This window comes from Lontra canadensis, unplaced genomic scaffold (assembly GCF_010015895.1).
Source record: "Lontra canadensis isolate GAN:19392208 unplaced genomic scaffold, GSC_riverotter_1.0 scaffold26, whole genome shotgun sequence".
NCBI lineage: Eukaryota > Metazoa > Chordata > Mammalia > Carnivora > Mustelidae > Lontra > Lontra canadensis.
This window is the reverse complement of record NW_022631020.1, coordinates 21,605,861-21,623,028: the sequence shown is the minus strand read 5'-3', so window position 1 is coordinate 21,623,028 and position 17,168 is coordinate 21,605,861. Positions and strand designations below refer to the sequence as shown.

Genomic DNA, 17,168 nt, shown 5'->3' with positions numbered 1-17,168 from the left:
TTCAGCAAATTATTATATATAGTTTTTTATATATCTCAATAGCGGTCTGAGAGAAGTCCATGGCAGTCCTCAGTTTGTTCACAAGCTGCAATACCTCTTTTTAAAAATGTATTTAAGGGGCACCTGGGTGGCTAGGTGGGTTAAGCCTCTGCCTTCGGCTCGGGTTGTGATCTCGGGGTCCTGGGATCGAGCCCCACATCGGGCTCTCTGCTCAGCGGGGAGCCTGCTTCCTCCCTCTCGCTCTGCCTGCCTCTCTGCCTGCTTCTGATCTCTGTCTGTCAAAATAATAAATAAAATCTTTAAAAACAAAAAAAGACCAAAAAATATATTTTAAAAAAAAGAAAGAAACCTACTTCCCCATTTGTTTTACAAAAGCAACAACCTACTCCATTTTATTTTGAAGGACTCCCAGAGATATATGTCCTCCCTAAAGAAAGAAACGAGGGTGACACTGGATAGGTCCTTCAGAGAGGCTCAGAGGAGAATAAGAAGTTACCCATAAGAAATAAACTGGAAATGAATCACGTCAGGATGTTCACTTCTCGACTATGGCTGAGATCGATTACAGAGATACATTGTAAACACTCGAACAAGGAATGTTCAATTATCACTAGCGGAAATCATCCCTATTTAGAAAACACTATTGTAATTTTTTTTTACCACAGGTATTTTCATCTGATCATCTTACTACTATATTTCTACATAAGCAAGGAATACACTTATTCTCCCTTGCTACACTATTATCGGTATTAATTTTCTTTCCCTTTTTTTTTTTTTTATCTCTTTATTGTCATTGATTCTCCTGTAAGTTATTTAAACATTCTTCATCTTCTTTGGAAAGAGCTACTGAAAAACAGAAAAAAAAAAAAACAAGAAATTAACATATATATTGGTTTTGAAAATCATAGCTATATGAAGCTTAATTGTATACAATGCAACTAGACATACACTTATCTTCCCAGCATCTCTTCAAAATCAGCTCTTCTTCCTCCGAGAAAAATTCCGCTCAGTCCACATGTCTGGGTAAGAAAGTCCCCTCCCCTCCAACCCAGGAGTGGGCATCTGACCCTGGTCTAACCGATCTGAATACTCTGCCCCTTGTCACCTTGGCTGATTTAGGGAACAGGTGACCAGGATAACTGTTATCAAAAAAACCGCTTGCTCTTTCTCTAATATAAAATGTCTATAAAATAGGCAACCAGCAGCCATACTGTTGCCATACTTCAATAATCTGAGAATAAAGCACTGAAAAGTGCAAAAAAAAAACAGAGTACCCATGACAAAATGTCAACTACTGCCTACATCTGTACCTAAAAACAGCTTCACGTCTTGGATGAACCCACTTCATAAGCCAATAAACCATGGGGCGAGTTTGATGGGGCGAGTTTGAGTTGGGTCGTCAGTCGAGATGGGATATAGCCGCAAGGGTCAGCAGCCTTAAAGGACAGCGGCTTAGGCAGGTCGGGAGTCTCTGTCTCTAACATTCGGAATGCAAAGTCAGGCACAGTCAAGGACTGCACAGAGGTTCTGCTCCCCTAAGTGCTACAGACACCATGCGTACCAACACTCCCAGAGCCTGGCTTCATGTTATCAGTTTACAAGGACAGCCAGACCTCCAGCCACCAGATCTACCTACCTTCCACGCAATGGAAATAAAGGATGAAGAGGTGGGGCAGAGAAAGCACGAGGTGACTTTCAAGCTAGGCTTGTAGAAGCTTCCATCCACTTACATCGCATTGGCTGGAACTCACCCGGCTATGCATAAAGGCTACAAAATGTCATCTTTACTTTGGGCAGCGAGGCACACAAGGAAAAACTCCATTACCACAGATAAAAGAAAGAACAAATAATGCGGGACCATCAGCTTCTGCCACAGCTGCAGCCGGACATCTAAAATTTCCAACCAGAACAACTCAGGCAGATCCAATGGCTACATCATAGGTGTTCTTTCAATGACTGTATTATTTTAAAAAGGGAGTGAGAGGGGCGCCTGGGTGGCTCAGTGGGTTAAAGCCTCTGCCTGCGGCTCGGGTCATGATCCCAGAGTGCTGGGATCGAGCTCTGCATCGGGCTCTCTGCTCAGCAGGAAGCCTGCTTCCCCCTCTCTTTCTCTGCCTGCCTCTCTGCCTACTTGTGATCTGTCTGTCAAATAAATAAAATAAAAATCTTTTAAAAAAAGGGGGGGGGCACCTGGGTGGTTCAGTGGGTTAAAGCCGCTGCCTACAGCTCAGGTCATGATCTCGGGGTCCTGGGATTGAGCCCCGCATCGGGTTCTCTGCTCAGCAGGGAGCCTGCTTCCCTTCCTCTCTCTCTCTCTGCCTGCCTCTCTGCCTGCTTGTGATCTCTGTCAAATAAATAAATAAATAAATAAATAAAAAAAAGCGGGGGAGTGAGAGAAACTTTAAGGCATCAAAATCATTGTAGTACTTATGTTCTGGATATCCCACACAACAATGACACATAATTAGAGTCCAGCAATATGAACATCTATTTTCACACTTCAGAAAATTCAAATTCTGGGAGCAGAGCTTTATTGTGTGGCCCAAAGTTGTTAACAGAAAGATAGAAATTCAATGAGGATTAAAATCTAGACCATATAAAGAAATTCTCCAAAGAAAAATATTAGAAACTCAATAGAAAAACCTGGTAAAACATACGGATAAATGATTGGCAGAAAGGGAAACTTAAACAACCAAGAAGAATATGACTTTTGGGTAAAGAAAAAGCAGAACGATCACATACATTGACTTTCACTCTCTTCCCAATTCAAATAAAACGAGAGGGAATAGATTTTTCTTTAGGCATAGAATGTGAGATGAGTCAATAACAGGAAAAAAAAATTGGAAAGGCAAAAAGCAGATGGAAGAAAGGTAAATGATTTAGCAGACCCTAGAAAGCTGAATAAAACTAAGCCAATTGTGAGGAAAACCGAGAAGCAATATGACTTACCCAAAAAAAAAAAAAAACCTTCCAGAATCTGGGAAGCTGTCAGCTCCATATGACTCTAGAAATGGGGTAAGATTTAGCTAAAATAAGGGAGACTGGCTGACAATCTCTCTAAGAATTTGTTAGATCTCCAGATACACTACCTTAGTGAACGCAGATGTCTACCCATCCCCATCCTGGAAGACTAGCAGTTTATTTCCCATAGAGAGAAAAACGTGGAGCCTCTCCTGAGACATCAGGGATACCGTGTGGATGAAGGAATCACAGAGAGAACAGAAAAGGGAACAGTCTGTTAAGATGTCCAGTTTTCTTCTTATTCAGGGTGTGAATCACATCCCTGGCCTATACCTATCAGCAGGAGTCTGGGTGGTCTTTCTATAGAGAACCTAATTAGCCCTAGATTCAAGCCTAAAGATAGTTCAAAAAATAGTAACCCAGCCAGAGACTCTGCTCAAATGCTCACAGATCAGCTCAGAATATCGAGGAATCCACTGAGTGTTCCAACCAGAGATTACAGAGACTATGAATGCATTCAAAAGACAAGAAGAAGGTGTCATTTTAAAAGGATTACTGTAAGAACAAAAACAAAAAATATTTTAGAAATTAAAAATAGGGATCGAGTTCTCATGAATTCTCCCAGGAGCCACCGGTCTTTCTCTTCCTCTCAGCGGCCAGGGGTGACCTCTGAACATGGTTCGCTATTCGCTTGACCCAGAAAACCCTACGAAATCATGCAAGTCAAGAGGTTCAAATCTCCGTGTTCACTTTAAGAACACACGTGAAACTGCCCAGGCCATCAAGGGTATGCATATCCGAAAAGCCACCAAGTATCTGAAAGACGTCACTTTGCAGAAGCAGTGTGTGCCATTCCGTCGCTACAATGGTGGAGTTGGTAGGTGTGCCCAGGCCAAACAGTGGGGCTGGACACAAGGTCGGTGGCCCAAGAAGAGTGCTGAATTTTTACTGCACATGCTTAAAAACGCAGAGAGTAATGCTGAACTTAAGGGTTTAGATGTCGATTCTCTGGTCATTGAGCACATTCAGGTGAACAAAGCCCCCAAGATGCGGCGTAGGACTTACAGGGCTCATGGTCGGATTAACCCATACATGAGCTCTCCCTGCCACATTGAGATGATCCTTACTGAAAAAGAGCAGATTGTTCCTAAACCAGAAGAGGAGGTTGCACAGAAGAAAAAGATATCCCAGAAGAAACTGAAGAAACAAAAACTTATGGCCCGGGAGTAAATTTGCACAGAATAAATGCAAATAAAAAAAAAAAAAAAGGAAATTAAAAATAGGACAGTAAAAAAGTGAGATTGGGTTTCCTGGGTGGCTCAGTCAGTTAAGGACCTGAGTCTTCGTTTCAGCTCAAGTCATGATCTCAGGGGCCTGCAGCAAGCTCCTGGTCAGGCTCCGTGCTCAGTGCCGAGGCTGCTTGTCCTTCTTCCTCTGCTCCTTAACCCCTGCCCCATTCGCTCTCTTTCTCTAAAATAAATACATACTTTTAAAAAGTGAGATAAGAAAACTATAGGAAGACAATGAAGACAATCTTTGAGAAGGTTTTCGGTAAGACAGAAAACAGAAGCAGAATAATAAAAACATTGGCATTTCATCTCAGAATATCGGACGTCGGAATCCGGGAGTTAAGAAAACAGAAAATGGAGATGAGGGCAGCATCAACCAAGAGAGAACCACGCCCCACTCCCGCTCCCCACTTTCATTCCCTTACTTCAAGAACCGAATAGATGATGAAAATAAATTCTGAGATGGCACTTTTTAGAGGAAACAGTACCTTGGATCCTGCGATATGTCCCTATCTGCCTGCTTGCTATCTGAACCCAGGAAATGAATGAATTTGGATAACAAGAGATTTCTGTTTTGAGGGAAAAAAAAAAAAGTCTCCAAAACAAGGATTTACATTTTATCATTTACAAAATGATAGGGCCAGCTGAGTACCCTGCAAAACCTGATGTAAAGGGACCACACAAAGCACATCACTGGGAAATTCAGAACATTTGGAACAAGAACACTTGTTCACGTATTACAAGATTTCAGACACTGAAAACTCAAGAGTCAGGGGAGAAAAGGTCATTAACAAAAGTACTGGGAATCATAAGAGCATCCACACAGAAGGTGGTGTGAGGAATACTTTTAAAATCCCAGAGGAAAATTATTTTCAACCCTGAATTCTAGACCCAACTATACTATCCATGAAGTATAAAGGTGAAGATATTCTTAACATGCTAGATGTCAAACACTTACCTCTCTTACAACCTTGCTACTCAGGAAGCAGGACATACATAGGAAAGAGGGGAGTAAATAAAGAAGGAGGAAGGGGGAGAGAAGGAGACAGAGGGCCCAAGGAGGGGAAAGGATGATAGCAGGACCCCAGGATGAGAGCTGAGCACAAGTCGGAGCGGGGATGAAGGCCCCAAGAAGGACCTGGACACAACCTTCTCATGACTTGGAATGCCCAGAATAAAGCAGGAATGAGAATGTTCAAAACTCAACAAAAAAAAAACCAACAATGACAAAAAAAAAAATCAGGCAATAAAATTCACAGGAAAGGAAAAATAATCAATGTACATGGCACAACTGTGACTAGCACCACCATAGGTATAATTAGGTGAACATTTAATACTGATTTAATCAGTGTTGAAACAACTCCATTGGAGAGACAGAGAAGCTGTGTGTTTGGCAGGGGGGCATGGAGATGAAATGAGGTAAGTCCTCATACTGCACATGGGCAAGCCCTCGGGTAAGAGTTAACACTAAAGGAAATAAAAAGAAAGAAATAGCAACATATATGAGCTATCTAGGGATACGATGCTTGAAAATCAAAAGAACCTGAAGAGCAGTTGAGAAAAGTTCCTCAGAGGATGGAAAAACAGAGGGAAGAAAACAAGCAAAGAATTGCTGCTTTTTTCTTCACAAGCTCTGTTGGTCAATTTGACTCTTTAAATGGTGTGCATGCAAAATTGTGATGAACATCAACACTGAAAGACAAAATGAAAAGGATTTCTGACGGAAGGAGGAGGGCATCAGGGGCCATGGGGGGCTGTGGGAGGTCAAGACCAAAAATACACTCTGAACCCACCACAGTGTGTGTGGTGAGAGCCTGGGGGGGGGGGTTGCAATTTACATAAGAAGAGGATGTGAACCTATTAGAGATTTTGAGCAGAGGACCCATGTGACAATTTTAAGATAAGATGATGAATCTTAGCAAGCAGGGGAAGTTGGGGAGTGAGAGGCAGAGACTCCAGTCAGAGTGATATTTCAACAGTTCAAGTAAGAATTCATAAGGGTCTGAATTTCCACAATGACAAGGGATGTTATAATGAGGGAGAGAGAGTGAGGGGAGAGAGAGGGAGGGGAGAGGTTAAAACTCACCAGATATTAAGTAAAGACACATCAAAATAACAAGATATTACTTTATACATATCAGGATGATGACAATTAGAGAGGAGAATAATACCAAGTTTGGGCAGTGGTTTGGGGAAAAGGAAAACTTTACAGACAACTTGTAGATATTTAAGCCAGCACAGCAATAATGAAAAAAATAAAAATACGGCAGTGATTAGTGACATGAAGTATGTTTATGCCTGGTATGATCCTGCATCTCTGCTCTTCTTAAGTACACATTTTTGGAAATGTTCAAGGCAACACTGTGGTATTGAGGTTCAAGATTTCCACTAGGGAATGAAAAAAACTAACGGTGGTTGGTAAATGTTACAGAATACTACACAGAACTGAGAGCTAATAGCAACACAGAGAGAACTTAAAGTACAGTATTGGGGGGAAATGGTAAGAAAAATGAGTTGTATAGCATAGAATCTCTATAAGCACATACACGAACACCACAGATGACTCTGCAAGGTCTCCCACCCTTCAAGGGACATATTTCAGGGACCTGAGGAAGTTACGCTTGGCTGGTGGTGAGGAGCAGGGCAGAAAATGGAAAGAGGAGTGGAAGTGGAGACTGAAGAAAAAGCAAGGGGAATAAGCAAAACAGGAGAGGAGCCTTCGGGGACCAGGAAGGGAGGGGGAACACAGACTGAATAGTGAGACGGACTCAACCATCATCAGAAGATCAAAAGCACCATTACCACTCACGCCAAACCCACCCACAAAGAGAAAAAGACAGAATTGAGATCAAGTAGAGAGAAATGAATGTGAGGTCAAATAAAAAGAAAACAGAATTTGGAACAAGAAGGTAAGGACTCCCAAACCTTCTAACTGTATGACCCAAAACGAATTATTTTACCTTTGTCTGTTTCCTTATGTGTTAAAAAAGGAAGATGCAGTAACTTCTCAGAGTAACTATGAGGATTAAACTAGATCAGAAACCTGCCACACACTGTGTAAGTCTAAGACATGGTGCCACACTTAGGCATTCTATGGTTTGCCCACCTGCTGCCCATTGGGTAATTCTGAGAATTATATTTTTGAATCAATTATTCCAAGTTAGTTTTTTTTTTAATTTTGCTACTAGCCCCACTCTTGAGAAGACTATTACTAAAAATAAATTTTTTGCCACTCCGTGGAAAGGAAAGAACAAGGAGTCCATCTATCAAAAAGCGGAGCATCAAGTTACCAGCCAAGGAAGCAGGCTGTTGACCCTGCCCAACACCACAATCCACCATCTTGACCAGACATCACACACTATTCAAAGGAAGAATTCTTCCCCCAAAGCAAGTTTCCATTTCAGTTTCCAAAATTTTAAAGTGAATGCCACTGGGACATCACAGCTGTGAGTAATGAATGAGACAGAATCAAATGTGCCACCTCTAGATAAAGTCACCCCGCCTGGTGTCTGTACTTTTCGTACATTACCACAGTTTAGATAAAAGTTGGGAGGGCAACTGGCTTTCCCTCCCTTGCATGTACTCTGCTTATTTCTGCCTCATAAACTACCAAATATCCTCCACTTCCTGGCTCTAGGCCCTTCTTCATCATCCCTGCAAATCGACAGTCTTGCTTTCCCTCTAAACCCTCCAGAGTCTCCCCTGCCTGCCTTCTGCTCTACCATCCACCACAGCCACACCAGCAACCATTAAGAAAGCACATGCAAGTGAAATAAGTCAATTGGAGAAAGACAACTATCATATGATCTCCCTGATATGAGGAAGTGGAGATGCAACACGGGGGGGTTAAGGGGGTAGGAGAAGAATAAATGAAACAAGATGGGAGTGGGAGGGAGACAAACCATAAGTGACTCGTAATCTCACAAAACAAACTGAGGGTTGCTGGGGGGAGGGGGGTTGGGAGACAGGGGTGGGGTTATGGACATTGGGGAGGGTATGTGCTAAGGTGAGTGCTGTGAAGTGTGTAAATCTGGCGATTCACAGACCTGTACCCCTGGGGATAAGAATATATTATATGTTTATAAAAAATAAAAATTAAAAAAAAAAAAAAAGAAAGAAAGAATGCACATGCAGATTAACCTAAACCTAAATAGTAGAAAGCCCTTTTATCAATCAGGAAACTCTATACTCTAGATTTTTTTTTTTTTTTTGGCCATATGTTTACAATGAGTATACCCACTATAATAAACTGAAATACCTAAAATAATTAAAGATGAAGCATCAAAGCACACTTCCTATATAAGCTATTAAATAAAATATTTATAGGGCAAAAAATTTTCATTGGCCCTTTGTGGTGAAAAACTGACTGTATTCTAAACATACTTCATTTGCATTTAGTACATATTCCTTGTTAAGAGATACAACTCTCAACTTTCCATGAAACTCTAAGAATCCCGGATGGCAAGAGATACCACCTACCATTATCAGTACCACTGCCTACTGCTGCTACTAATACTGTGATAATGGAAAAGGACTACTGTGCATGGGACATTAAATCCTTTCCATGTGTTAATTCATTTAATGTTCTCCCCAATCCTACAGGTAGAGCTACCGTCCCTATTTCACAAAAGAGACAACAAGAGCAGAGGGAAGGTCATACTGCCCAAAGTCACAAGCTGAGAAGGCAGGGGAATGGGACACGAGGCCAAGAAGTCCGAGGCTGGTGCTGTTAACCGTTCAACATCCTGCCTCCACTGGCTTCGGGAACAGCTGAAACAAGGCTCTATTAAAGGTGGAGGTTTCACATCTGGGTACCGGACCTGGCACACAACAGATGGTCCCTAAGTAACACAAACGGCCGTAAAGCTTAAAATTTTCACATAAATCTCTTTGGATGAAAAACAACACGTTCAAAATATTGCTTAGAATTGTATTAGTCCATTGTTGAGAGGGGGAAATGACATGCAGGAAAAAGAGAAAACCTTTTGGCATCTCCGCTTTTCAGTCAGGATGAAATGTAAAATGGGACCTAGAAACTCATATTCATGGAGAAACTGGAGATAAATTCACTTTGTGGGAATAACAGGTATAGAATGTTGCTATGAATGTTGGAAGGCTTATTTGTTAGTTATAAGAAATTTCAGACATAATTTTTTTTAATAAAATCCCAATCCCAGTAAACTTTTCCATGTATTCCATCACAAAATAAGATTAAGGTATGCTGAATTTGAAACTGTTCCCATATTATCTTCAAGAGGTATTTCAGGCTACTCAAAGTATCAAAATTCTTAGAACAAAATGTTCTAAAAACAAAACCTATGAAGTTGACCCCTGCCTCCAAAAACTGAACACTACCAGGCTAGTCAGAGCAGATAAGACAATTCATAAAGAGAATTCAAAGCAACTAATTCAGGGTGATCATTTAAACTTCTAGATGCTTTGGCCCCAAATAATTTATATGTGACATGGAATATTTTTTAAAAACCACTAAGGACTGGGTCACAAATCGGGTCTCAACTGGTACCAAAAGATTGGGATCATTCCCTGAGATTTTTAGACCACAATGCTCTGAAGCTAGAATTCAATCACAAGAGGAAAGTTGGAAAGAACTCAGATACATGGAAGCTAAAGAGCATCCTACTAAAGAATGAATGGGGGGCGCCTAGGTGGCTCAGTGGGTTAAAGCCTCTGCCTTCGGCTCGGGTCATGGTCCCAGGGTCCTGGGATCGAGCCCCGCATCGGGCTCTCTGCTCTGCGGAGAGCCTGCTTCCTCCTCTCTCTCTCTCTGCCTGCCTCTCTGTCAAAAATAAATAAAATCTTTAAAAAAAAAAAAAAAAAGAATGAATGAATGGGTCAACCAGGATATTAAAGAAGAATTGAAAAAAATTCATGGAAACAAATGAACAAGAAAACACAACTGCTCAGTATCTGTGGGACACAACAAAGGTGGTCATGAGAGGAAAGTATATAGTGATACAAACCTTTCTGAAGAACCAAGAAAGGTCTCAAGCACACAACCTAAACCTACACCTAAAGGAGCTGGAGAAAGAACAGCAAAGAAACCCTAGACCCAGCAAGAGAAGAGAAATAATAAAGATCACAGCAGAAATCAATGAAATAGAAACCAAAAGAACAGTAGAACAGATCAACAAAACTAGGAGCTAGTTCTTTGAAAGAATAAATAAGATTGATAAACCTCTGTCCAGACTTATTAAAAAGAAAAGAGAAAGACCCAAATAAATAAAATCATGAATGAGACAGGAAAGGTCATAACCAACACCAAAGAAATACAAACAATAATAAGAACATATTATGAGCAACTATATGCCAGCAAATTTGACAATCTGGAAGAAATGGATGCATTCCCAGAGACCTATAAACTACCAAAACTGAACCAGGAAGAAACAGAAAACCTCAACAGACCCATAACCAGTAAGGAGATTAAAGCAGTCATCAAAAATCTCCCAAGAAACAAGAGCCTAAGGCCAGATGGCTTCCCAGGGGAATTCTACCAAACATTTAAAGAAGAATAAATACCTATCCTCCTGAAACTGTTCCAAAAATAGAAATGGAAGGAAAACATCCAAACTCATTTTATGAGGCCAGCATCATCTTGATCCCAAACCAGACAAAGACTCCACCAAAAAAGAGATTTACAGACTAAGATCCTTGATGAACATGGATGCAAAAATTCTCACCAAAATACTAGCCAATAGGATCTAACAGTACATTAAAAGACTTATTCCTGGGCTGCAAGGTTGGTTCAACATCCACAAATCAGTGTGTGATACAATACATTAATAAAAGAAAGAACAAGAACCATATGATACTCTCAAAGATGCTGAAAAAGAATTTGACAAAGTACAGCATTCTCTCTTGATCAAAACTCTTCAAAGTACAGGGATAGACAGTACATATCTCAATATCATCAAAGCCATCTATGAAAAACCCACAGCAAATATCATTCTCAATGGGGAAGAACTGAGAGCTTTTCCCCTAAGGTCAGGAACACGGCAGGGATGTTCACTATCACCACTGCTATACAATACAGTACTATAAGTCCAAGCCTCAGCAATCAGACAACAAAAAGAAATAAAAGGCATCTGAATCAGCAAAGAAGTCAAACTCTCACTCTTTGCAGATGATATGATATTTTCTGTGGAAAACCCTAAAGACTCCACTCCAAAACTGCTAGAACTCTTACAGGAATTCAGTAAAGTGTCAGGATATGAAATCAATGCACAGAAATCAGTTGCATTTCTATACACCAATAACAAGACAGAAGAAAGAGAAATTAAACAGTCGATCTCATTTACAATTGCTCCCAAAACCATAAAATACCTAGGAATAAACCTAAACAAATAGACAAAGAATCCATATTCAGAAAACTATAAAGTACTCATGAAAGAAATGGAGGAAGACACAAAGAAATGGAAAAATGTTCCATGCTCATAGATTGGATGAACAAATATTGTGAAAATATCTATGCTATCTAAAGCAATCTACACACTCAATGCAATCCCAATCACAATATTATCAATGTTTTTCAAGGAAATGAAACAAATAATCCTTAAATTTAAATGGAACCAGAAAAGACCCCGATTAGCCAGAGGAATGTTGAAAAAGAAAGCCAAAGTTGGTCACATCACAATTCCAGACTTCAAGCTCTATTACAAAGCACTGTCATCATCAAGACAGTATGGTCTGGCACAAAAACAGACACATAGATCAATGGGACAGAATAGGGAGCCCGAAATAGACCCTCAACTCTATGGTCATCTAATCTTCGACAAAGCAGGAAAGAAGGTCCAATGGAAATGAGACAGTCTCTTCAAAAAATGGTATAGGGAAAATTGGACTGCCACATGCAGAAGAATGAAACTGGACCATTTCCTTACACCACATACAAAAATAGACTCCAAATGGATGAAAGACCTCAAGTGAGAAAGGAGTCCATCAAAATCCTTGAGAACACAGGCAGCAACCTCTTCAACCTCAGGGGCAGCAACTTCTTCCTAGAAACATCGCCAAAAGAAGGAAAGCAAGAGCAAAAATGAACTTTTGGGACTTCATCAAGATCAAAAGCTTTTACACAGCAAAGGAAACAGTCAACAAAACAAAAAAACAACTGATAGAATGAGAGAAGATATTTGACAATGACATATCAGATAAAGGGCTGGTATCCAAAATCTATAAAGAACTTAGCAAACTCAATACCCAAAGAACAAATAATCCAATCAAGAAATGGGCAGAGGACATGAACAGACATTTCTGCAAAAAAGACATCCAATAGAACATGAAAAAGTGTTCCACATCACTTGGCATCAGGGAAATACAAATCAAAACCACAATGAGATACCACCTCACATCAGTCAGAATGGCTAAAATTAACAAGTCAGGAAATGACAGATGTTGGAGAGGATGCGGAGAAAGGGGAACCTTCCTACACTGTTGGTGGGAATGCAAGCTTGTGCAGCCACTCTGGAAAACAGCATGGAGGTTCCTCAAAAAGTTGAAAATAGAGTTACCCTACGACCCAGCAATCGCACTACTGGGTATTTACCCTAAAGATACAAATGTAGCAATCCGAAGGGGCACGTGCACCTGAATGTTTATAGCACCAATGTCCACAATAGCCAAACTATGGAAAGAACTTAGATGTCCATCAACAGATGAATGGAGGTGGTATATCTATACAATGGAAAACTATGCAGCCATCAAAAGAGATGAAATCTTGCCATTTGCAACGATGTGGATGGAACTAGAGGGTGTTATGCTTAGCAAAATAAGTCAATCAGAGAAAGACAATTATCATACGATCTCTCTGATACGAGGAATTTGAGAAGTAGAGCAGGGGGTTGTGGGGGGTAGGGAAGGAAAAAATGAAACAAGATGGGATCAGGAGGGAGACAAACCATAATAGACTCTTAATCTCACAAAACAAACTAAGGGTTGCTTGGGTGGGGGGTAGGGAGAGGGTGGTTGGGTTATGGACATTGGGGAGGGTATGTGATATGGTGAGTGCTGTGAAGTCTGTAAGCCTGATGATTCACAGACTTGTACCCCTGGGATAAATAATATATTTTATGTTAATAAAAATAATTAATTTTTTAAAAATTAAAAAATAAAAGGTCTGAAGGTGAAAAAATACATTAGGATAAATAATAATTTTAAATATGCTTGCATATCATTTATTATAATTAAGTTCTCTTTACTAAAATGTGTTTTGTGAAAGTAAACTTGAATACATTTAACATTAATTTTGCTCATTTTGTTGAAAATTTTAAATAACTGTAAACAACTATTACTACTACCTTATTCTTTGTAAATCTCATACAAAGATTAGAATGACCTTTGCAGAGCCTTACTATAATCTTTTAATACGTTAATACAACACTGTGAATGTATCCAATGTCACTGAATTGTACATCTAAAAATGCTTAAAATGGCGAATTTAATGACATGCGTATCTTCCTATGATAAAAAAAAATTACATTCTATTCCTTGGGTGATGGATTATTCTTTTTAATTCCTCTGTAAATACTGCTATAATGGTTTAATAGTTCTCTCTTCTCACTTCTTCTAGCACTCCAAGTAGCCATTACTCCATGCTTTATACTTCCTTGACTGTCCTTCAGGTTTTCTTACCTTCTTAGGATTATGTGTACATGGTTCTGAGTTCACTAATTCTTTTTTCAACTGTGTCTAATCTGCCATCCGATCTGTTCACTGAGTTTTTATTTCAACAGGTGTTTAATTTTCATTTTTTGACGTTCCATTTTAGTGTTCTTTTCCAAACTTATCTGCTCAAAACCCTCACTGTAGAAGTACAGTTTTAAATGCATCCTTTATTTCTTTAAATACTTTGTATGTGTTTTGCTTGTATTATGTATATGACAGTTCCAACAACTAAAGTTCTCTTGTGATTAAATCTGTATTTCTTGCCACTGTTGGGGGGAAAAAAAAAAAACAAACACGAAGGAAGGGCTCTATCGTCAGGAGCTGGACATTTTCACTGGCAAGTGAAGTCCCACAGAGAGTCACACTCACTGAGGAGTGCATCAGCTCCTTTGTGGTGGGCACAGTCCAGACCTGATACCTACAGGAGAAGGGGCAAAGAAGGGCAAGAAATGGATACTTGGGGTTAAGATGACAGAACACAAGGGAACTATGAAATTAGCAAACTCAAGGGGCTCAGGTTACCAAGGAGAAAACAACCCATGACTTACCTAAGAGCACAGAGCTAATGGCAGACAGCGCCCCCATATCCCTGATCAGAGCCCCCATATCCCTGCCAAGGCCTTTCTCCCAGCTGTGTGGCCTCGTTGTTCATGCAATTTTTTGATGTTTTGGACGTATCAGTGTGCCTATATATTTTACCAACTGCATTAACATAGGGGCCTTTCATTCATTGGATAGACTGCTTTCCATTCTTGATAGAAATGCTTCTTACCTCCTTTCCCCAAACAAAAACAAAAGACTATGATCTTATCAAGAAAAATGGCTCAGAAGCTTAGAACATTTTCAATGCACATCCATCCTAATTAAAAATTAGTGAGCAAAGATTTGACGTTAAAGAAAATTAAAAGCCCGTTATGATATTATACTTTGTATTTACACATAGCATTTATGCCGAGGCATCCTGACATCCTTATGAAGCAAGTGGGGAATAATTATAACAATTAACATCTTATGGACAGGGACGTTAAGACAAAAAGACAGTACATTTCTTCCTCAAGAGCATCTAGCAGAATGGGCAACAGTGAATAAGACATCTCCAGTCCCAGCACACCAGCCATTGACAACAGTACTAAATATTTAAAAAGCCACAGAAAAATCATGTTATGAAAAACTACCAAAGGCAAGTTAATTTGAAATTTTAATAAGTCAAATTCTGCCTTTACTTTCCCACCAAAATGCCTTGTGGTCTTACCAACAGCAAAGTCGGAAACTTAGACATCAGTTTCTCAAACCCCATCCCTTCACGTAAATGTCTCTAAAAAGCAAAACCTGGGCTGCAAAGTAATTGATTAGCAGGAAAAACAAAAACAACATCAATGCCTTGTGCTGATGGGCTACAGCAACAAATCAACGCAAGGCACTTACTTTGCCAGCAAAGTATCCGAGGACACATGTAAATTGTATTTTCTTGGTTCTCTACGCAATGCCCTAGTTGGGCTGGTTTCTGTATCACTGTGAACACAGGATGCTCATCCCCAGAGCATGGGAACAAATTGCAGGCATAACCAACACCTTTAACCTGCTCCCCACGGCTGATGAAACAAAGTCCTCCTGCCTCTGGGCTTCTGGTCTTAAGTCTCTGCAGGCAGGGCTCACGGAGCCTCAGCACAGCAAACAGTCAAGGTGTGTCCACAGAATATTTTTCATTTAACAGAGGAGGGTATGGATAAGTGATGGTGACAGTTGGAAGAAAAATAACAGCATCAATTCACCCCAAACACAGTTGTTCTAGGCAGTAGGCGGCCAGTAAGCAATAGCTCTAAAGCACCCAGCCTGGGGCCAGGAAACATGGCTGCATGAGAAGGCCCAGGAACAAGTTCCAGGTGCAGTTGGCGGAGCAGGCACGGATAATGACAGTCAAAACAACCCTGCAAGCAACAGTGGATCGTACAGATGGGCAAGAAAGGCAGAGGAAACAGGAACCCTCGCGTGAGCGATGCCAACCACCTCCAAAGGTTATCCTCCGCCCCGTTCAGCGAAGATGGGTGGGCTTGGGATAAGAGACGCCCAGAGAAGACTGTTAATAGGACCGAAGGACTGTGGGAGGTGCGGGGGAGGAAGGAGGGAGAGTGGCGAGAGAAGAAAAGAACGAAGACCACGCTGTGATCGGAAGTGAAAACCAAGGACCGCACTGAGCGTACACATCAGTGCATCAGTTATGCAACATACATGTAACCCACATTTCACTGACTGTCACTTCTTTCTGAAGCATCTGTTAGGGTTTTTTTTTTCCCCCTGTATGTTTGTTGGTAGTTTTTTTTAAGGCCTGCTTTTATTGCTCACTTGTCATTCTACTTACAGTAAAGATTAATAACACTGCATATGGTGTGTGATGAATAAGAAATCCAACTTATATAGCACTAGGTGTAAAATTATGCAGTATATCCCTTTGAGTGTATAAGAATCCTATTTAACATGAAGAGTTTCCTACACAGAAGTGAAACTTATTCAAGTATTTGCCATGCTTTGGTCTACAAATAGGATCAGAAAAGTAATCTGTGAAAGCAAAAACTGCACTACCCAACTATTTCGTGAAACTAAAAAATGTTCTTTCAAAGTTACAGTCAACTCCAACTCATCAAAAATCTACCTAACCAAAAAGCCAAGATGACCGTAATTTGTTTTGGCTTTAATCCTACATGTAAAGAGAAGTGGAAAAATATTTAGAAGTCATGTCTGCCTCCTCTGGGAGGGAAGGGGAGTGAAATTCAACTCTGTGTACAAAAATCTGCATTCTTCCCCCTCCATTGTGGAGCCTAGTAAAAAACAGGGAAATGGAAGAGTTAGAAAATATTGTCTTTACACAAGCAAAAGGAGGTCCAGAACTGGGTCTGGTCACCAGGCCAGAGAAAAGTTGTAGTGTAGTGCCCTGCATAACTTAAGAGCTCAGAATTATTTTTTCAAGTCACTGGGAGCCATTCATGAGAGCGAGAAAGGGAGTTCCAGACCACGACGGACTGCCAGGCTCAAGTTCTTGAATCCTGACGAGGGAATTTTTAAAAAAACATGGGCTAGGATCCAATTTCAGGCTTTTTTGTTCCTGAACTTCCAACTTTTCTCCTTCCCTTATCTCCATAAAGCTAAAGCTAACTCCACATGGTCTTTTAATTTAAAAAAAAAAAAAAAAAAAGGCCAGGCAAGGGGCTGTGGGCGTGTGTAGGTGGGTACAAAGTACAA

At 40.4% G+C, this 17,168-nt stretch overlaps 2 protein-coding genes across 4 annotated transcripts in view; one reads left to right on the top strand and one right to left on the bottom strand.

The window, feature by feature from the left end:
* The window catches only part of KLF12 (Kruppel like factor 12), a 422,424-nt gene that overhangs the window by 332,715 nt on the left and 72,541 nt on the right, over positions 1–17,168 (bottom strand). The gene's annotated exons all lie outside the window — the stretch shown is intronic.
* LOC116871512 (60S ribosomal protein L17) lies at positions 3,591–4,219 on the top strand. Its single transcript, XM_032864257.1, has one exon. It carries the CDS (start codon positions 3,637–3,639, stop codon positions 4,189–4,191), a length of 555 nt encoding a protein of 184 aa, XP_032720148.1. The 5' UTR covers positions 3,591–3,636; the 3' UTR covers positions 4,192–4,219.